Below are 21,598 nucleotides of genomic sequence, written 5' to 3'. Positions count from 1 at the left end.
AGACGGATTTAGAGTAACACATTTTCAGTTATAACAAGTACTTTTACAGAGGATTAGTATCTTGATGGTCTGATCAATATGAGGCACCGCTGCTATTTCAGATGAAGAGAAAATTGCCCCTCTGGTAATAAAGTGTGCGTGTCCTCGTTCTCCTTCATTTGCTCAGTCCATTACTGTAATGGTTCCAGCATTAACAGCTGGGACAATTTAAGCAGCAGGGGTCTGATGAATTTAAAAGCTGGGAATACTGGCCCCCCATCCTCTCCTCCACAGGCCACTCTTCTGCCTGGCTGGGCTTCCAATACAAGGATCGTGTTTTATGAGAACAATGACTGCTATTTTCCAATTATGGTCTCATTAATAGTGTTACCAGCCAATAACGTGACGAAAGCAAAAATTGCTCCCAGCATATTGGCTGCTGATTCGGCAAAAAAATTCACACTATTTACCTAAATAACAAGATTGACATGACAACAGGCTGCAGTCCACATAAACTGTAATGTTTGCATTTGCTTGCCTGGTACTCGGCTCATATTCTCAAGCAAAATAAAAACGCAGAACATTCATGCTGACAGGAGAAAAAAAAAATCATCAGCAGAATTTTCCATCTCTGTTTTCAAGAAATGCCAAACTGGAAAACAGTGAGATAATGGACTGCTGTACATAGAAATAGAAAATCCATATTAATGCAGCCCTGAGACTTTAATCATGCCCAATTCAGCAGACGGAGTTAAGGCTGCAACATCAGCCCGTTTTATATTATGAGTGGAGAAACGTGGGCCCTCGAGGCTCAGCCTTGAATGATCCAGTCACTAAATGAAGGTGCCAAAGGGCAGACTTGGGCTAATGTAGAAATCAGAGCTCTGAGTTTTCTGATCACAAACACTTAGGAAACCACAGATGCACTGCCAACCTGTCTCCTCCTCAGACCAGAGGCGACCTAATTTGGTCCTTAGAACTGAGTTTCTTGCTTGATTTCTACCAGCTAAGAAGGTCTCAGTGGCCCCTTCATCCACATGGCAGTTGGTGAACAAAAGGGCAGGCATGGTCACTTGGCAGACAGGTCATTTCCAAAACCAGAGAGCAAAGAAATGATGAGTACAGCCACAGGGCAGACACTTAGGAAGGAAAAGCCAAGCCCAGTAGTCACACTAGTGGAACAGAGAGCGGGAAATGCCACCCTGCTACTCAAGTGGCAGAGAGCTTTGATTCATTGAGATGAGTAAGGGCGCTAGTCTGCTGTACGGTGCCGTCCGCACAATACCATTAAGGACATGGTATAGTACACTTAAAAATGTATTCAGAGGACAGATCTCCCACTAAGGGATCATACCACTATTAAGAATGTTCTATATGCAAACCTACAGCACTTATTCAAGGCTTAGCTTTCAAACCAATGTTCGCCTTGCACAGAAGCCAAGAAACCATATTTGAAAACATATCTCCAGCAATGCAAACTGTAACCTCCAGAGTATGCCCTGACCTAACCCAGCAGTATCCAAGATTCCTTGGGCTTCTATGGTGAAATCAACCAGTGAGGCAGCTTTGTATGCTAACACAAAGTCAGTTTACACCATATTACATGAACAAGCTGAGCAGAACTCAAAATTCACTTCTCCAAATGGTGCCTTTTTCCTTAAGGCTCCAAAAAAACTTAACTCTAAGTCAGATTTTCAAAATAACTTTATCAGGTCATCTACCCCTGTACACCTATAATCCCAGTGCTCAGGAGGATGAGGCAGGAGTTCAAGGCCAACATGGGCTACACAGTGAGTTTGAAGCCAGTCTGGGCTACATAACCAATTTTTAAAAAATTTTTTTAATTTAAAAAAAAAAAGTAGGAAGGAAGAGGGGGGAAAAATAAATAAATTTATCATTAAAAAAAAAACTAATAACAAAGACACCAAATCTAAAAGAAAATAAGCATTGTGCTAAAAGAGAACACTAGAAACAAGTTTTGACAATGACTAAATCATGTGTTCAGTGGAAGAGGCTTGCTTCTCAGAATTAATGTCTGCACCTTTACTATGTGACTAATTTAAAATCCATAAGTACCTAATCATCTTCCATTATTTCAAGTTCCACTTCCATCTCTCACTATTAGAAAGCCTCATGGCCAATAACAAGTGGTACTCTTGAGAATTCATTTAATACATATTTATGGAATATTTACTCTGTGCCTGACAAAATGTTAAGAACTAGGATAAATAGTAAATGACATCACATTTTTTTAAAAAGTGGGCCTTAATTTCTTGAAGTATATAATCTACACATCAAAACTTGTATTGCTAAATTCAGTCACAATAAATCTACTCAGTAGTCAGGCAACCAGTGTCATAATTACTAAGGGTCATATGTATTGTATAGCATATGTCAGAGACTCTTAGCACTCAATCTTCCTTCAACAGATATTTATTAATGTTTGTTATGTGGAAGACTCTTCCCACATACACTAGAGAGAGTATGAGGTAAGATAATGGCTGTCATAACTTTCTAAGACTTCACCCTGTGTATATATATATATATGCGCATATACTGAGGATTGAACCTAGGGAGTGTCCTGTGCCTGCTAAGCAAGAACTCTACAACTTATATACCCAGCCCTCTAAGACTTGTTTAAATTATTTTATTTATTTATTTAATTGAGGGGGGCAGATAGAGAGAAGAGATGCACGTACCACCTGGGTGTCTGGCTTTATGTGGGTAGGGGGAATCAAACCCAGGTGGTTAGGCATTGCAGGCAAGCACCTTAACTGATCAGCCATCTCTAATCCTAATACATTTTTGAATGGCAAAGGTTGTTGTAAAAATGAACCCTGACAGCCGAGCATGGTGGCATATGCCTTTGATCCCAACACTCAAGAGGCTGAGATAGGACAATCAAAGAGTTTGAGGCCAGCCTGGAGTTACAGAGTGAGTTCCAGATCAGCCTGAGTGGGATTAAGACCCTACCTCAAAAAAAGCAAAACAAAACAACAACAACAAAAAAAATAACAAACCTGGAGCCAGGCGTGGTAGCACATGCCTTTAATCCCAGCCCTTGGGAGGCAGAAGTAGCAGGATCACCATGAGTCAAGGCCACCCTGAGACTCCATAGTGAATTCCAGGTCAGCCTGGGCTAGTACAAAAACCTACTTTGAAAAAAAAAAAAAAAGAACTCTGGAAATAACAGAAAGTAACAACAATGCATTGTTACTCAGTAGCTTAGTACAATAATTTTCAAGGGAGGTATTTAAATTGGGTTGGAATCTATAATCAAATAAACTAATCCTCTCTCCACTTATAGAAGGTAACAAAGCCCATAAAACAGCAATAAAAGCTGATCTACTGGAGAAGAGATGAGACAAAAAACAAGGGTGGATTAAAGACATGGGAAAATATGGACTGGAAGACAGTGAGTGGAATCTTTCAAGTGAGGTTTTATCTTTGTGCCTCCTGCAAAATATATATACTTGCTCCCCATTCTTGTCTCTACACATTCAACTTCTAAACTTGTTTAAAGTGTCTTTTGCATGCTAATGAAATGGTAGGTGGTTGGCAGCCCCTAAGAAGTACTGGGGCTTAGAAAAATACTATCTTGAAGTAGGGTGTTTGGGCATGCTGTGTGCCCTGAACACTGGAAGACTTCTGAAGAAGCCTCAGAACCAAGGTCTTTCTTACAAAGGAGAGGATATGTTGGGAATTCTAAGTTTCTCTATGTTCTGGATCAGAATAAGCCTTAGATGGCTTACCTAGTTTGTCAGTCATAAAATCTTCTAAGACCCTCATTTCGCAAAGGGTCCTGCCCCATGCTTGGGAGGAAGGAATACACAAAGAGAAGGTATGAAGAATCTAGCACAAAGGCCTTACTCCATTTCCAAGTTTTGGCATATGGCACTGTTTTATCCAATCACATGTCTACATGGCTGACTTCGTTATTTGCCTAAGCATAAAAATTGTTGGTTTTCATGGAACTTTGTCGGGGGGGGGGGGGGAGAGCTTCATTCTGGAAACAGGTAAAACTAATTAAATTTGTTGTTCTTCTTTAGCTTTTCTTTTGTTGTAGGAGTCAGCTGTGGCTCCTGTAGTACTAAAAGGTGTATCACATCTTTCCACCCTTCAGGATAGGGACCCCATCCTGCACAAAGGAAAGGTGTATGAGTTAAGTTGGTTACAGTTGGTCAATGATAAAATTATTTAGTCATACATAATGAAGCTTCCAGAAGAGGGAGGTAGATTTGGTGATTAGTGGTTTTCTTATCACTGTTAACAAATCGCTGAGCAAAAACAACTTACCAGCCAGGAACGTTGGTGCACGCCTTTAATCCCAGCACTCTGGAGGCAGAGGTAGGAGGATCACTGTGAGTTCGAGGCCACTCTGAGACTCCTTAGTGAATTTCAGGTCAACCTGGGCTACAGTAAGACCCTACCTCAAAAAAAAAAACTTACCAAAGCAAAGATTGATTCTAACTCAGGGTTTCAAAACATAACAGTGGGAAAGGCATGGTGATGCAGAGCAGTTCTTATCACAGGGGCCAAGAAGTAGAGAAAATGAAAAAGCTAGTTAGTTACTTTCTGGCTTTCTCCTTTTTCACTGTTTTGAGTGCACTCCAACCATGGAATCATGGGATGGTACCGGCCATGTACACAGTAGGCCTTCACCCTTCAGTCAATCCCATGAAAAATGTCCCCATAGACACTGCCCAACGTGTACCTCAAACTCCAAGGTAAGCCTAAATCCAGTCAAGCTGACAATGAAGACTAACCATCACAGCCAGTTCTGGGAGCTTCTGGAGAGCTGAACATGTGGCAGTTCCTGGAGGGTGGCATGTCTGGAGAGGGCACAGCAAATTGGCAACACTCCCCTACCCCTGGCCCTGAGTATCTCATCTGTTTTGCTTGGCTGTGTCCTGTATAATATCCTTCGTAATAAACTCATTAGTGGTTCCATGACGTCTGTGAGAAAATTAATGAAACCAAAGGAACAGATCACAAGAGCCCCATTTATAGTCAGTTAATCAGAAGCACAAGTAAACCTGGGTGTGAAACTGGCATCGGAAGTGAAGGGCTGTCACATGGCACTGAGCCTTTATCCTGATGGATCTGCTACCACCTCCAAGTAGAGTCATTATAGTTTGAATCTGAAATCTACCCCACCAGTTCATGCTATTTGAGAGATTGTGCAACCTTTTGGATATGAGGCCTGGCTGGCAGATATAGGTCACTTGAAGTAGGACTTGGAAAGTTACAGTCTGGCCCCTGGTTCCAGCAGTGTTTCCTGATCCACCATGATATGAAAAGCATCCAACACATGATCCCAACACCATGTACTCTGGCACTCCTCTATCAGGATGGACTGAAACTTCTAAAGATTGATCCAAAAAAAAAAAAAATCCTTCCTCCTTTCACCTGTTCTGTCAGGTATTTTGTCATAGCACTGCACAAAGGAGCAGTGTCAGAAGTAAGATGAACTGGAGAACCCCCAGGAAAGCAGGCCCAGGGAGGCAGCTGTGGAGGAGGAGGGCCAGTTACTGACAAGCCGGGGTGGCAGGCGACAAGAGGCTGGGCTCAGGCAGAGAGATGCATAAGGAAAGCCCCAAAAGCAGACCGCATCAAATGAAAATAACCAAGTGTGAGGGCCCTGAACCGGTGGTCAGTGGGTGTATCAACCTCTGGAGTCAGCCATCTGCTTTACCTCTTTGAGTCCTGGTGTGCTTTACAATGCTCAGCTCTGCAGGGCAGTTCATACGCAGGTATCAGAAACATGAAGATGTCCTCTCTACCAGCAGAGATCTTAGTGCTGTGGTTACTGCCACATCCCAACAGACTTGAGACCACTCCCCTCTCCCCACTCCCCGAAGAAGAACAGCAGTCACCCAGGAGATAAAATTGGGGGGGAGGTCTTGGGAGGGTGAAAGAGGTCACCTAGCCCAGAGATTGCAAAACTTAGAGCCAACAGAGGCACAAGGTAAACAAAGAAGAGAAACTATCAAGATGTAGACAGCTCTAGCAGACAGCAGACGCTTGTCCAATAGACTCAGAAACAGCGTAAGCCATAGGAAAGATAAGAGTCCACAGTTCACCTGGCCTCCCTAGCCAGCCCATGCACAGAACTAGAAGTCTGCAATTTTTGAAGACACAGAAAGAACTGAGTTGTCTGATCTTTATAGTTTCCTTTCTTCTTTGTAAAACAGTATTTTTACTTTACCATATTTTTAAAAACTTTATTACCCTTCATTCATTCAATTGCCTACAATTTGTTTTCATTGCCAGGTAAACTCCCCCACCCCCCTTAGTCTTTGGCCTCTTTCTTCCTCCATACTACAAAAACACTTTGAGGTATTATGACTTTATCTTATTTTGCTTTTTAATATACTTTATTTTTTATTCCCCTTCTTATATTTATCTAATTTTGTTCCTGGGCTTTTTGTTGCTGGTAAATCTTTTGTTAATATTTTTCTAGCCACTTATTCTTTCCTGTGCCCTACATAACATTCTTCTCCACTCCTATTTCCTTTCTTTTATTTAACCTCACTTCACGTTCCCTGCCCTATTCCTTCATTTCGTTTATTTATCTTTCCATACTAACCCTTTACGGCACTTTACAGCAGCTCTGCCATTTTCTGGTTTCTGTCACCAGTGATGTATTAGTGCTACATTTATAAGTGTGCATGTACATCTTGTGTGGTTTGGCATTGGTGCTGTTACAGTCATTTTCTCTTATCAGTGACACTGAGAACTGAGCCCTCAAGAGTAGCCTACTCAATAAGAAGGCCCACTCAGAAATAATCAGAATATCCAAAGCAAAAGATGTGCACTTTACACCAAGAAATGTAAAAAGGGGTGGGGGGGAGCTGGAGAGATACCTCAGCAGTTAAGATGCTTGCCTGCAAAGTCTAACAACCCAGGTTCAATTCCCCAATACCCATGTAAAGCCAGATGCACAAAGTAGCATGTATATCTGGAGTCTTTGCAATGGCTAGAGGCCCTGACATGCCCATTGGCTCACTCTCTACTTGAAAATAAATATTTAAGGAAAAAAAGAAATATAAAAAGGCAGGACAAGGGCTGGAGAGATGGCTTAGCGGTTAAGCGCTTGCCTGTGAAGCCTAAGGACCCCGGTTCAAGGCTCGGTTCCCCAGGTCCCACGTTAGCCAGATGCACAAGGGGGCGCACGCATCTGGAGTTCGTTTGCAGAGGCTGGAAGCCCTGGCGCGCCCATTCTCTCTCTCCCCCTCTATCTGTCTTTCTCTCTGTGTCTGTCACTCTCAAATAAATAAATTTAAAAAAAAAAAAAAAAGGCAGGACAACATTATTCCTAAAAGACAGAAGAGCCCTCTAATCTAGAGGGGTAATTATAAGATTCCCCCCACATATACATGTACCTAAAACCATGAGTAATAATGAACTTTATAACGACTGTGTTTTCCTATAATTATATACTATGATAAATATTAATATTAATTTCAAAATGAGGCATAGTAAGAGATTAACAATAATAAAAAAAAAAAAAAACAGAAAGCTGGGTGTGGTGGCACACTCGGGAGGCAGAGGTCGGAGGATTGCAGTTGAGTTCAAGGCCACCCTGAGACTCCATAGTGAATTTCAGGTCAGCCTGAGCTAGAGTGAGACCCTACCTTGAGAGAGAAAAAAAAAAAAAAAAAACAGAACAATGTAAGACTATACAATTATAAAGGTTTGTGAATGTGTCCTTCCCTCTCTTGAAAGAGTCAAGACAATTAGTAGCTTTGGACCATAGGGAAACATAAGTAACTGAACACACAGCACAGAAAGTGAAACCCTGTGTCAGAAGGACTGCATTAGGGTGGGTGAAGCTCCCATGGAAAGGAGCAAGGCCACGTGAGTCTAGTTCCAAAAGAGCGTGCTCTGTGTTGCAGATACTCTACTTGTATGAGAGACCCAGAAATCCCAATGTTCAGGTAAAATCTTTCCATATTACTTTTGTTGGGGTTTCTGTTGTTGTTGCTTTGTTTGCTTGTTGTGTTTGTATTTCAATATTTTGTTTATTCATGGGGGGGAGAGAATGGGTGCACTGGGGCCTCCAGCCACTGCAAATGAACTCCAGACACATGTGCCACCTTGTGCATCTGGTTTACGTGGGTCCTGGGGGATCAAACCTGGGTTCTTAGGCTTCACAGGCAAGTACCTTAACCACTAAAATGTCTCTCCAGCCCACCTGTTGTTTTTTGAAACAGGGGTCTCACTCTGTAGCCTGGGCTTCCCTGGATCTAATTTTGAAGCTCATACTGGCCTCAAGCTTGAAAGATAATCCTTCTGCCTTGGTCTCCCAAGTGCTGGGATTACAGGTATGAGCCACCACACCTGGCTATCCCTACACTTCCACCTTGTTGTTTTGTTGTGTTGTGTTGTATTGTTTTTTGAGGTAGAGTCTCACTCTAGTCCAAGCTGACCTGGAATGCACTACGTAGTCTCAGGGTAGCCTCAAATTCACAGTTATCCTCCTGTCTCTGCCTCCTGAATGCTGGGATTAAAGGTGTGTGTCACCACTCCCAGCTCCACTTTCTTTTTTAAATGTATTTTATTTATTTATTTATTTATTTGAGAATGAGAAAGAGGTAGAGGCAGAGAGAAAGAGAAGGGGTGTACCAGGGCCTTCTGCCACTGCAAACGAACTCCAGATGCATGCACCCCCTTGTGCATCTGGCTTACATGGGTCATGGAGAATCGAACTGGGATCCTTTGGCTTTGCAGGCAAACGCCTTAATGCCAAGCCATCTCTACTGCCCCCGCCTCCACTTTTAAGCATGCAAAAATAACTCTGAAGTTTTCAAACTCAGTTCACTGGGGTTAAATAAAACACCTATGTAGCCAAGATGAGTATGTGAACTACATATCTGTGCTCATCAGAAAAGCACACACTACCACCAAACACAAGAAAGCAGCAGGTAAGAACGCAGCATGCCTCAGACACACCTGTGCTCCCCATAAAACGCCAGTGCTTTTCACAGCAGAGGAAGGGAAGGATGGATTTAAATAACATGGAAAACAAACAGATCCAGGGCTGGTAGGTAGCTCAGTGGAAGAGAATCTGCCTGGTATGACAGATATTCTGAGTTTAATCCCAGCACCACAAAAACGCAACACAACAATCATCAAGGAAGTCAGCTTACTGAAGAGACAAGGCAGCTGGAAGGAATAACCAAAATAGATAACAGGACAATTACTACATAGAAATAGAGCTTTTGGATTAAATAAGATCCCTATCAACATTAGCCTTTCTGAAATTGATAACTGAAAGTACATATGTATAAGAGAATGCTCTTCTTATTAGGAAATGCATACTGAATATTTAGGGGTGAAGAGAAGTATGTCCATTTACTCTGGAATGGTTCATTAAAAAGAAATTAGGGGAACTGGAGAGATAATGGCTCAGTGGCCAGCAAAGCCTAAGGACCCAAGTTTGCTTCCCCTGTACCCACGTAAAGGCAGAGCACAAGACGGCACATGTCATTTACAGTGGCTAAAGGCCATGGTGCATCCATTCTGTGTCTTTCTCTCATAGTTAAAATAAATAGGGCTTGGATATAGCTCAGTGCTAGTTTTCCTATTACGTGCAAGGACTTGGGTCAATCTCTAGTACCACAAGAAATTATACTAACCATAACAGTAAAGATTCATGTGTATGGTATAGAGTGGGGAGGTGCAATAATGCTGACGCTGACAGACAAAGATGTTAACGCCTAAATCTAAACAACAGGAATGAGTTCCGTGTTCTTTTCTTGCAGCTCTTCTGTAAGTTTTATTTTAGAATAATAAATCAAATCAACAGGAGAGTGGGAGGAACCAACTCAAACATTCAACTAAGGCCATATGTATTCTGTCCTTGCTTAGTGGCCAAAACTAATACCACTGGGTTCTCACAGCAAGCAGCCAGGCTTGTCTCTAGTTTCTGGCTGAAGACAGAGGCACAGATAAAGAATCCACTATGCTAAGAGCAAGGAAACAACAGAAATAATGTTCTAATTCCATTTTATGCCTTATAAGGCAAGCTCATTTTATCTTTTTTTTTAAGAGCGTGTGTGTGTGAGAGAGACATCTATGTATGTTACACCATGGTACATGCAGGGGGGAGGAGAGACGTATCAGAGGACAAATTCAAGGTGTCCATCTGCTATAGGAAACTTTCCCCCTGGGGAGACATAAACATAAGTCTTCACCCAAGATAAGACTCACATGACAGAGCCAAGTACAATTACACCAATGCCAGTTTAGAGACCCAATAACTGTACTTGGGTTACTTACAGAGCATGGACAGGGGTCATTTAGAGGAATATGGAGCCCCAAAACAGCCACGTTGGAGAGGCTTCCTGTGTCAATATTACTCCTTGGATGTTCCACCCTCAGCCTCAGGATGAAGGCTCACTTACACAGCATGGGGACCCCAAGGCAGCTACACCACCAAGAGCTCTTGTCCCACCATTAATGACGGGACCACGGAGCAGCACTTCAGTGGGGCTCATGTGCCGGGATTAACCCAGCCAATGCTCTCTCCCTCGGTCTCAGAGCGAGGGCTTCCTTCCAGAGTATGAGGCCCAGAGCAGCATTTCAATGGACTCACTATGTTGGGATTAAGCCCATAGACGCCCTTTCCCTCAGTCTTGGGGTGAGGACTTACTTACATACAGACCATGGAGAGTCCAAAGAAACCAAGTCGATGGAGCTCACTGTTCCTTGACCTCTTACCTTCTATATACGCCATCTCCTTCTAAAGTCACGAGGCCTTCGCGTTATTGCATGCAGCTGACACCAGGAGCGCCTGAAGTCCCAGGTGATGTCTGATGACTCTCCCCACCCTCCCACGCCTTCTCTGGGAGTTGTCCCAGCTGCTTTTGATAAAAACTGGTAATATTTGTTTTCTCCTTTCAATGTGGAGAAATTTTACCATATACCACCACCTTCTCCTTCCATTTTATTTTTCAAATATTTTATTTATTGATGAGAGAGAAGGGGCAGATTGAGAGAGAGAAAGAATGAATGCATGAGGCCTCCAGCAACTGCAAATGAACTCCAGATGTATATAACACTTTGTGCCTCTGGTTTTACATGAGTACTAGAGAATTGAACCTGGGTCCTTAGGCTTTGCAGGCAAGTACCATAACCACTGACTCATCTCCCAAGCCCCACTTTCTGTTTATTATTGTTATTTATTTATACACGTGTGTGTTATACATGGACATATAAGGGTCTCTTGCTACTACAAAAGAATGCCAGATGTTTGCATCACTTTTTGCATCTGGCTTTACGTGGGTGGTTGGGACTTGAACCTAGATCAGCAGGCTTTAGAGACAAAGCCGCACTCTCTCCTTACGTTTTCTTTTGACCACATGTGCTAGTCTAGCTGGCCTGTGACTTTCTGGATTCTCTTAGCTACACCTCCCACATGCCTTAGGCACACTGGGAATCACAGACCCTGCACTACTACATACATACTATGGAATATCAAACTTGGGATAGTAGGTTTATGAACAAGTGCCTCAACCCACAAAACCATGCCCCAAATGTTCACTTTAAGAATGCATAAATACTGTGCTGATCTATGCGCTAACATAAAGTAAACAAGTGCTACACTGGAAAGCCAGACATTCAGTCCAACCTTCTTATTTACCCTCAGCCCCTTGTGTACCTATCTTGAGTATATCACCCACACCACACACACATTCAAACATGGAAATTTCAGGTACTTGGTGAAATGTTGTTGTAATTCAGGTTATTATAGAGCAAATTTGAAATTTCAGGCCCTTAGGTGTACTGTCCTAAGACCACTCACTTCTAAGACAAAATTCGATGATATCAGGAACTATATGTGTTTTAATTATCACTGACCCCAAATGCCAACACTCACTTAACATAAGATAAGTATCGAACAGCATGTACAAAAGTATCCTTTGGCCAGATGAACTACAGGCCAGAAAGGCTTTTAAGAAGGCCAAAGTGGCTGATAGGAGTGTCATGTCCATTGGGTTAGAGAAGCAGATAGTACACAGACCATGCAGGATCTTTTAGGCTAGGTAAAGTTTTATATGTACACCAAGAGTAACAGAAGGCCTTGGGAAATTCTAAACAGGTGGTTGACAAAGTATAAAGGAGAAAAGGGCCATAACTGGATTTGCATTTAAAAAATACTCTCAACAGTGTGACCCAATATTGGTGATGGAGGAAAGAAGGAGAGTACAAAGAGGTTAATATAGAGAGTGAGTGTATCTCTATAAGGAGGTTCATGAAGCAGTCCATTAAAGAGGAAATGGTAGTTTGGTCCAAGGCAATGGAAATAAAAAAGAGTAAACTGATTCCCAGTAAGTTAAGATAGGCCCCAACTTTGGGAATGGGGGAAGGAAAACACCGTGGGCCTCCGGTCTTCATTTGTGAAGTAAAACAACTGATACCCCATCTTCACAGTTTCTAGCTTCCTGCTGTGGTAATATGAAATAATATATTATGCACCTAGCATAGGTGTCTGACATAAAAATATATTGGAAAGAATCACTAGCATTATTAACTTTTAAAATATTTTATTTATTTACTTATTGATTGATTTGAGAGAGAGAAAAAAAGAGGCAGAAAGAGGGAGAATGAGTATGTCTGGGCTTCTAACCACTGGAAACAAATTCCAGAAGCATAAGCCACTTCATGCATCTGGCTTTACGTGGGTACTGGCTAATCGAACCTAGGTCCTTAGACTTCGCAGGTAAGCACCTTAATGGCTAAGCCATCTCTCCAGCCCACCATTGTTGTTGTTGTTGTTGTTGTTATTATTATCATTATTATCTCACAGATTATTATTATTATTATTGTTATCTCACAGAATGGTAATTATTATTATTATTATTGTTATCTCACAGATTATTATTATTATTATTGTTATCTCACAGAATGGTAACTACCAGAAGCTGAAGAGCAAATATTCAAAGACTATCCACAAATATTCACGGAGCTGAACACAAACTGCTTCAGCTGGACACTGAGACAACTGTTCCAAATAAACACAAGTGACTGCACAGATATTTTCATATGAGCAGCTCTCGGGCCTCAGCGACCACGGTGGATTGAGAAAAAACAGGTGGTATGATCACAACCAGTCGTAAAGTGAGACACGAATTTAACCAAAAGAATAGGTACAGAAAGAGGACAAGAAAACGGATGCCTAGATTTTCAGTCCTGAATTAGTGCAAAAGGTCTCGGCCTTCATCCTGAACAACACGAGTCTACAAAACACACACACACACACACACACACACACACACACGCACACACGCACACGTCCCTTGCAGACCAGGCCCTAACATCCCTTGGCTTAACACAGAGCATCTGCTCACCATCAGAGCGAGTCGTGGGGTTCCCTGCCTCTAGCCTCCAGCGCACGCAGAACTCGAAAACCCCAGAGCCTGACATACCTTGGCTTCGCGCTCTCGTTCCTCCGCGGTCTGTGTGCGCTTCATGCTGCCACTAAAGCCGCCTTCGCCACCACGAACCGCGTCGGTCTTCTCCCAGGACCCCGCCTCCTACATGTAGTTTTCTCAGCGTCTCGCTCCCGCCCGACGCCGTTCTCTCTCGGCGCCGTAAGAACTACCTCTCCCAGGATGCACCGCGCCACTCCCGAGAGCGCCTCGGGCTTCACAGCCGACTCTCCCAGGTCCAACAGCTGGGCGAGCGTAGTCCGCTACGCTGCGGGGCGACGGCCCGGGGCCCAGGAAGAACTGCATTTCCCAGAGGCCCACGGGGCCTGCCATGTTTTCCCGTGCTGCTCTCCGCCAGCCGCCACACACACGCCGTCGGCGCTATAGCAACGGTAGCTAGCCAGCCTGGCGGGAACCGAGGTGAGTACTCCGCGGGAGGCTGGGGGTGGACGGAGGTTGGCCGACCCTCCCTTTGCAGCTCAGGTCAGGGTCCTGGCGTCCGCTCTGCGACCTGGAGAAGACCGTGGAGTTCTTGCGTGAAAAGCAGCCCAGCCAGAAACCCCTCCACGAAGTCAGGCCTGCATCACATCCTGCCCGCCAGCCCTTTATCCTAACTCCCAGGACGCATCTGAAATTTTACACCCCAGCCTAAGCCCTAGCTGATGAGCCTTCTCATCTCTGTCTAAATTCTGCAAGTCGAAGGTCACAGTCACAGTTCGCTCTGTTGCTCTGGATTCGGAATTTGTTGATGGAACCTAAGCTTCCCAAGGGAAGTCGTGTGTGTGTGTGTGTGTGTGTTTTGACAGTATCCATGTAAGACCATACTGGCCTTGAGCTGGCTTTAAGACCACTTGCTACCACAACCAGCTCCTAGTGGACTATTCTTTATTTATTACTGTGTGTCCTCTAATTACTCCCATAGTCTGTTAATGACAGAGGCAAGTACCCATTTTTCATTATTTTAGTCTTAGTGCCTGGTATACATTCAATAAATATTAGCATTGGTGCCCAGCACATGACAGACACTTCCCCTAACCTTTATGAGCAAGACTAATACCTGTCTCAAGATGTTTATATGGCATGCTTTAGTGGCAGCATGAAGCACACACACAAGGGAAACTTATTTGGAGGGAGGAAGGAAACCAGCAAGAGACAGGAGAAGAGACAGAAGAATTGGATGTAAATATAAGCAAGGAACAATGACGTGTAAAAATATGAAATCCATTATTTGGTACACTAAATTGAAAATTAAATATTGTTAATACTTCATTCATGGAGACAATGAGCTAGTAAACAAATGAGATAATAGCAAGTAGACACTACTACTATAACAAATAAACCATAATGGGGTATGAATGCATAGGCCTATAATCACAGCACTGGGGGTTTAAGGGCAACTTGAGCTGCATAGTGAATTTGAGGCCAGCCTCCACTCGTAGGGAAGCCTTGTCTCAAAAGAAAAGGAAGGAGGTGAAGAATGTAAACCATGAAGAAATTGGAAAGAAAGTTTAAACAGAAGGTAGGGGAGCTAGTGTAAAGAAATGAAAATTAGGCTGGAGTGACTAAGTGGTTAAGGTTCTTGCCTGCAAACCAAATGACCCAGGTTTGATTCCCCAGGACCCATGTAAGCCAGATGCACAAGATGGTACATGCATCTGGAGTTTGTTTGCAGTGGCTGGCCCCAATTCATTCATATATTCTCTCTCTCTCTCTCTCTCTCTCTCTCTCTCTCTCTCTCTCTCTCGTCTTTCTCTTAAATAAATAAGTAAAAATAAAATGTTTTTTTAAAAAAGAAGTGGAAGTTAAGATGAGCTAAGCTCAGTAGGATGGAGAGCCAGCTAATGCAAGAGCCTTAGAGCAAGATAGAAGTGTGGTAGACTTGAAGACAGCAGGAAACAATGTAAGTGGCACAAGCCAGGAGCACTTAAGATGGTGTTGGGAGGTACTACAACATGATACAGAATTTCTCAAACTGCACTACTAATATTTTGAGCTGGATAATTTGTTGTCATAGGGCCTATACACTTTTGAATGTATAACCTCATTGTTAGCCTATACTCACTAGATGCCAGTTACACTTGACCTCTCACTTGTGACAAAAATATCATCAGACAGCTACTTACTAAGTGCACATTTTATCTGCATTTTAGCTTCTTCATTCATACAGCAGGGATCATTTGAGTGTCATTCCCATGTGAATATTGTGAGAATATTGAATACAGCCCTTGGATCTGTGCCTGCTTTAAGCACAGTAAGCATTTGATTACAGTTAACATCATCGTCTTCAGAGTAGTTAGTCTCCCAGGCATTTATTCATTTTCTGTTTCTGTCACTGAAAAAATGCAGTGGTTCTCAGCCCTGTGTGTGTGATAATAAAACTTCTGAACCCTCTCCTTAAAGGATACTGTGCATAAACACATATTCATACGCACTTGTGTAAGCCAGCTGTGCACATCTGTCATTCACATTGACACCCCATAGACTTTCCTTGCCCATTCAAACAACTGTTTAGTTTACTGAATGGGTGCAGCCCTCTATGAATACAGAAATGAATGCACTTGTTACCTTCTTGGTCTTCACATTCTATGACCAGTGTTCTAGAACTTGAGAGCCTCCAATTTGCCAAGGCTCATCCTAGCAGTTTATATTTAACTTTTTAGGTACATTAATTGGAAATATAGAATCCATTTGTGCTTGCTTAGTGGACCTTGTTTGAACCATTCACATCCACTTACAAAATGAAGTTCCTGTGGTGCATCACTGTAAAGAGAAGAAACTATAAAAATACTATAATTAGGTAAAATGCCTATATGCTGAAATATTAAAGCCTTGAACTTAAGCCTGTGATAACAGAGACAAGGGGAACAAAAAACAAAAACAAAAACAATAATGAATTTGTAAAACCTCTTTCACAGAATTTGAAACTAGTCATTTGTACAGCACATAGAAAATGAACATTCCAGGGCTTCTGATATTCCAGATATTTGCTAAATACTTTTAATTCACCATATTACAAATGGAGATAATTAATAATTGTTCCATTTTCAAAATTAACAAAATCTCAGAGAGATTTTGTGACTTGACAGCCATTTCATTCAAGTTCATGACCTAAGGTCTTTCCAGGATCCTCACTTTCTTTGTGGAAAGGGGATGGGAATTGAAGTATTTTGTAAATTTGGAAGGATTTGTTTTGGTTTCAGATACAGGAATAAGAAAAGGAAGAAAGATAATCATACCTCATTTCCTAAGCAAACTGTAGGAAATACACTGTTGAAAGAAACCCTGTCTCCATGATTGAATGCAGTATTAGTTTTAGAATAGAAGCTTTCATCTTCTTCAAGCAGCACATGTGGACAATAAGGCGTCCATTAAAGTTCTAGTGCCTTACTTTATTTGGCTCATGCCCTTGCATAGTTAATGTAATAACCTGGAGAGAGTTTATTTGAATGTTATTTTCTCCCCAGATAGGCCATGTCTGGTCCAAGTGATGAGACTGCGGGAGATCTGCCTGTGAAAGACATGGGTCTGAACCTCTTTGGAGTGGGAGGGTTACAAGGTATGGCCACCTGTTATTTATTACAGATATGAACTTTGATCAGTGATTTCTTTACTTTTAATTTAAAGTATTTCTGATATACAAACTCCAACCGTTTAAGTAACCATATAGCTCTTGATTGGACTGAAAGTCATGGAAGATTTCGAACACATATGGTATTTTACTGCATGCATCAATTATCAACAGCTCATAGCAAATGCAAGATCCCCCTCTGTTCTGATAAAGAGTTGTTATAAATCATCTTTTTAAAATTCCACACATCAGTAGAAACTGCATAGCATATCAAGCCTCCAAACTGAATTGCCTGGTTTAAATCACATTCACCATTAAGACATTTCTTTTGTTTAAATTTTATATGAAAGGAAATAACATATTTAAAAATTTTTCCCTTTCAAGTAGAGTATCTCAAAATGGGATGTTTATACAGCTGATACTGACTTTTCAATCAAAATAATGTGCATGTGAGGTTTTCTTTGTCCTTTTATCATTTAGTTGTTGCTATAGAGGTAGAGTGTTTTCCAATGAGAAAGCAAAGCACCACTTTAGGGAACAATATTCTATAGTATAGTATATAGTATAGTATATAGCCCTGTTTACATTTGTGTGTACAATATGCCATTCACAGGTTTGCAAGTGAGAGGCTAGGGATTTAAAATGCATCCCACTGAAGAGTCTTCAGACACCTTTTAATCAGAATACTGTTAGTGATCAGGTTTTACTACCTTAGAAATGTGGTCGTTGTATTGCTTGTTGAAGATGGATAAAATTGACTACATATTTTATTATTAAAAGTAAAATAAGTATACATATGTACACTTTATTTAACTTTTTCAGGGTGTATCAAATATTCAAAAACAAATAAAATTAAGGTGTGCAAAACTACTCATTAGGCTTTGGTACTATGTAAGTCTAATTTTTATCACAACCACTATTTAGACTTTAATATCTGTCCACAGTTTTTTGTTGCTATTAGAAGATTATTGAAAATTGACATACTTCCCAGTGACGCAAAAAGTATGAATTAAGTATCTGTAAAAATACACATATACTGGAAAAGTTTAAGGATTGATATTAAACATATGAAATAGCTTATAAAGAAATTATTTGTGAAATGAAAGTTTTTTTAATTTTAGAAATTCTGTGTTTGCTTATTTGTCTTGTGGTATATTTTCTATAATATAACTCCCATGTCTCAGAAGTATGATGAAACCACATTGTGTTTACTAAATGGTTCCAACTCTTGCCTTTGTTTAAAGAAAAACACAAATATTTTCAGAGACTATGACCTCCTTTTTTTTTTCCTACAGTGCTAGTGATATACCCAGGGCCTTCCACATGCTAGGCAAGTGCTATACTATTGAGCTACATCCCAGGTACTCTGACTTTCCAAATTTAGATTTTACAACATTCAGAATGTAAATTAAAAGATCCACTGACCCAGAGTTCCATCTTATAATACTTTAATGAATAATGTTGGTGCTCAAATTCCTAACACTACACAGGAAGCCTTAGTCACAAAGGTTTTTATTCTCACCTCATATCATTAATATTCACAATGCTATAACATTTTCAAAAGAAATCTTAATTGCAGGTCAAGGAAAAAGAGAAAAACCATCTGAGTGCATCAGAGATTATTTTAATATCAACAGTTACCACTTCAGAGTCTTGTAGTAATCCTATAATTAATTACCTTGCATTTTTGCAGAAATTTCAACGGTCCGAACAGTGAAGGCTCGCCAGGCAGTGTCACGTGTCAGTCGTGAGGAACTGGAAGACAGATTTTTGCGTTTGCATGATGAGAACATTTTACTTAAACAGCATGCCCGCAAGCAAGAGGATAAAATTAAAAGGTTATGATAAAAAGCTTTTAGCTTTTTTACTTGACTCAGTAAAGTTTGGAGGATATAGCTCTTTATAAACTTAATTGAAAGCCCCACCTTCAATCTTTTCTATAGCAGACAGGTTATAAATAAATAGAATGTTTAAAAATGGAAAATCTTACAAAGTAGAATAATAAACCAAAAAGATTGTATTTATTATTTCTGAAGTTGCTATTTAAAAGTAAAGAGCTAATAACTAAGTGCCTTGAGTATATTGTATCCATAAATAACTTTTGTTTTAATATATATAGTTTAATAAGCAAATAGCCAAAGTATCTGTTTTTTTTAATGTCACAATTTTAAAATGAAAGTTTTATAAAGTAATTAACTATTCTGACTTGTGAGAATGTATGTCCCCTTAAGATTGGGGATTTACTAATGAAAATATCACTGAAATCTCTGGAACAGATTTAACTTTGCTTGGTTTAGCCTCAGTGCTATATTTATGTCAAAAGGTCTCTACCATTTCTGAAAAAAATACTGTCAGTTTTGATTTATGTTCAAAATAATATGCAGGAATAATGTCTTCATGCTAGTTCCTCTTTAATTCTTTCTTGCTCAGAAATACTATCCCTATTTTCTGAATGTATGGCATTAGAAACAAAAAAAAAGTATACTCAGATTTGTAAGTATGATTAAGTCTATATTCATAGTCATGTTCTGGGTTCAGAGAAAAGATTGGACAGCCACTGAAGAAATAAGATGCGGCCTTTCTGTGCTTAGAATTCAGCCTAAAGAAGGGATTCTGGGACTGGAAAGATGGCGTAGCGGTTAAGCGCTCGCCTGTGAAGCCTATGGACCCCGGTTCAAGGCTCAGTTCCCCAGGTCCCACATTAGCCAGATGCACAAGGGGGCGCATGTGTCTGGAGTTCGTTTGCAGTGGCTGGAAGCCCTGGCGTGCCCATTCCCTCTCTCTCCCTCTATCTGTCTTTCTCCCTGTGTCTGTCGCTCTCAAATAAATAAATAAATAATGAACAAAAAATATTTAAAAAGAAGAAGGGATTCTGGTTCACTTCTATTCTGCATACTTTGCTTTCCAACCCATTCGCCAGTTGAGTGCAGGCTTTTCACTTTAACTTACTTTTAAGTCATGGTAATGGCTATTTTTAAGATTTACCTGAGTCCCTTTCCATCCAGTACCACACCCAAGTCAGCCAGCAAGCAGAATGAGTCATGAACTCTGAAACCACTAGTTTTTTTCTTTGTAAGCCTAATTTATCTGTGAAAGAATTGTATGTGCAACCTTGACCTCATTAATAATTAGTCCTCACCAGAAAGTGAAAAACAATAATGACCCATGCACTTTAATGGGGAAAGGACTGGGTTTGGAGTCAAGCTGTATGTGTTTGTCCTATTATTATTCTACCACTGTCTTATGGTGTGTTCAAGCCATCTATCCTCCTGGGATTGCTTTTTACTAAGTCCTCAGAGTAGCAGCCCAATGAACACTTTGACCCAAAGCACTAACTTTCTCCTCAACCCACTTGTATTGTCTAAAATCCATGGGAAGAACTGACTTTTAAATCTGTTCCTGACATGTGATTAGTATCACTTTCCTACATGTAAATATAGATTTTATAAACTATCTTTTTAAAGTAAGTACTCAAATTTTGCCACATGACTTGTGATTCATTAATACCTTAAATAAATGAAAAAATATATTTTTATTACTGGGCAAGCACATACAGTTTTGTGTTTCCTAGCAAACTTTAATTGAACATCATATATAGAAGTTAAAGTTGCTACTGATTTGCTTCTCTTGCCTTAAATATCAGGGTCATTCATATTTCTTCAGATAACGACAACTTTTGATATTACATGTGTACTTTTCTTTATAAATGCAATCTGTATCTCACACTGAAAGTCTTGCCATAATAAGATATGAGCATTTAGGATGGCCTCTCATTTGGAATAACTACCTTATGTTTGTGGCTAGAACACTGGATTGGACTCAGTACTCTAAATTCATTAAAGCACATGATAGAGTGTGGCTTTGTTGGACCATGATACCTGGCCACATTTCCCAGTGATATATCATCCTTAGGACTAGATGGAAAAGGAAGTGATCCATTGATTACTTTACAAGGATGTTTGTGGTACTCTTGGATCTTGCTTTTTATTATCCAATATCCCTTATAAAGCATGCTTAATAGATGTGCCTCAAGGGAAATAGAAAACAATCTTAACTGATTATGTTATGCGTAGCTCTCCTTGATGCCACATGCTGTAGGCTGGGTAGCCAGAAGTGTAGATAGACATGTATTACTACAGCATTTACAGAGGACTCTGCTTAGGGCAAAAGTTGGGGAGGGGAGGGATTATTCTATGACATCCCAAAGCTATTAAGGATTTTTTTATTTCACTTTTGTTCTCTTAAGTAAAAGCTTCTGTCCATAACCATGCTAAAATAAAGCAAACCCCATTTAAAGAAAAATGAAGTGTGTTCTTATTTTCAATCTCCTGTCTGGGTCTTTATAAAAATAGATTCACTATAAACTAGAATCAGCTATTGAAGATGTGCGACCAATTTTGTAAAGTCTTGAACTTGTGTCTCTCATCAAAGCCACCTTTTCTTTCTTGTCCTGCCAAGATTTTTCCATTCACTGTCAGGCATGTTCTCCGTGCGTGTATATTACATCACCCCCATGTGCCAGGTCTGTCTTTTGTTCTGTCTGACCAGTTTTTATCAAAACTTGAAAGAATCAAAGGTATAAACCCCTGAGATATCAAAAAGAACAATTTATGTC

The 21,598-nt window shown here is 40.7% G+C and overlaps 2 protein-coding genes across 8 annotated transcripts in view; one reads left to right on the top strand and one right to left on the bottom strand.

The window, feature by feature from the left end:
• Fto (FTO alpha-ketoglutarate dependent dioxygenase) overlaps positions 1–13,536 on the bottom strand; it is a 404,358-nt gene extending 390,822 nt beyond the window's left edge. The window contains exon 1 of the mRNA XM_004664799.3: positions 13,413–13,536. Coding sequence (XP_004664856.2) covers positions 13,413–13,457 — 45 coding nt within the window. The 5' untranslated portion in view covers positions 13,458–13,536. The remainder of the gene's footprint in view (positions 1–13,412) is intronic.
• Positions 13,537–13,707: 171 nt separating this feature from the next.
• Positions 13,708–21,598, top strand: part of Rpgrip1l (RPGRIP1 like) — a 126,957-nt gene continuing 119,066 nt past the window's right edge. For 4 of the 7 annotated variants that reach the window (XM_045152960.1, XM_045152971.1, XR_006637750.1 and 1 more), the window contains exons 1-3: positions 13,780–13,835; positions 16,880–16,971; positions 18,677–18,821. In XM_045152960.1, coding sequence (XP_045008895.1) covers positions 16,887–16,971; positions 18,677–18,821 — 230 coding nt within the window. In that variant the 5' untranslated portion in view covers positions 13,780–13,835; positions 16,880–16,886. Of the gene's footprint in view, positions 13,836–16,879; positions 16,972–18,676; positions 18,822–21,598 lie in introns of all 7 variants that reach the window. The other 3 variants (XM_045152937.1, XM_045152942.1, XM_045152967.1) reach the window with 3 other exon arrangements.

The sequence above is a fragment of the Jaculus jaculus genome, chromosome 1 (assembly GCF_020740685.1).
Source record: "Jaculus jaculus isolate mJacJac1 chromosome 1, mJacJac1.mat.Y.cur, whole genome shotgun sequence".
NCBI lineage: Eukaryota > Metazoa > Chordata > Mammalia > Rodentia > Dipodidae > Jaculus > Jaculus jaculus.
Note: the sequence above shows the minus strand (reverse complement) of the source record. Positions and strands in the feature narration are given on the sequence as shown.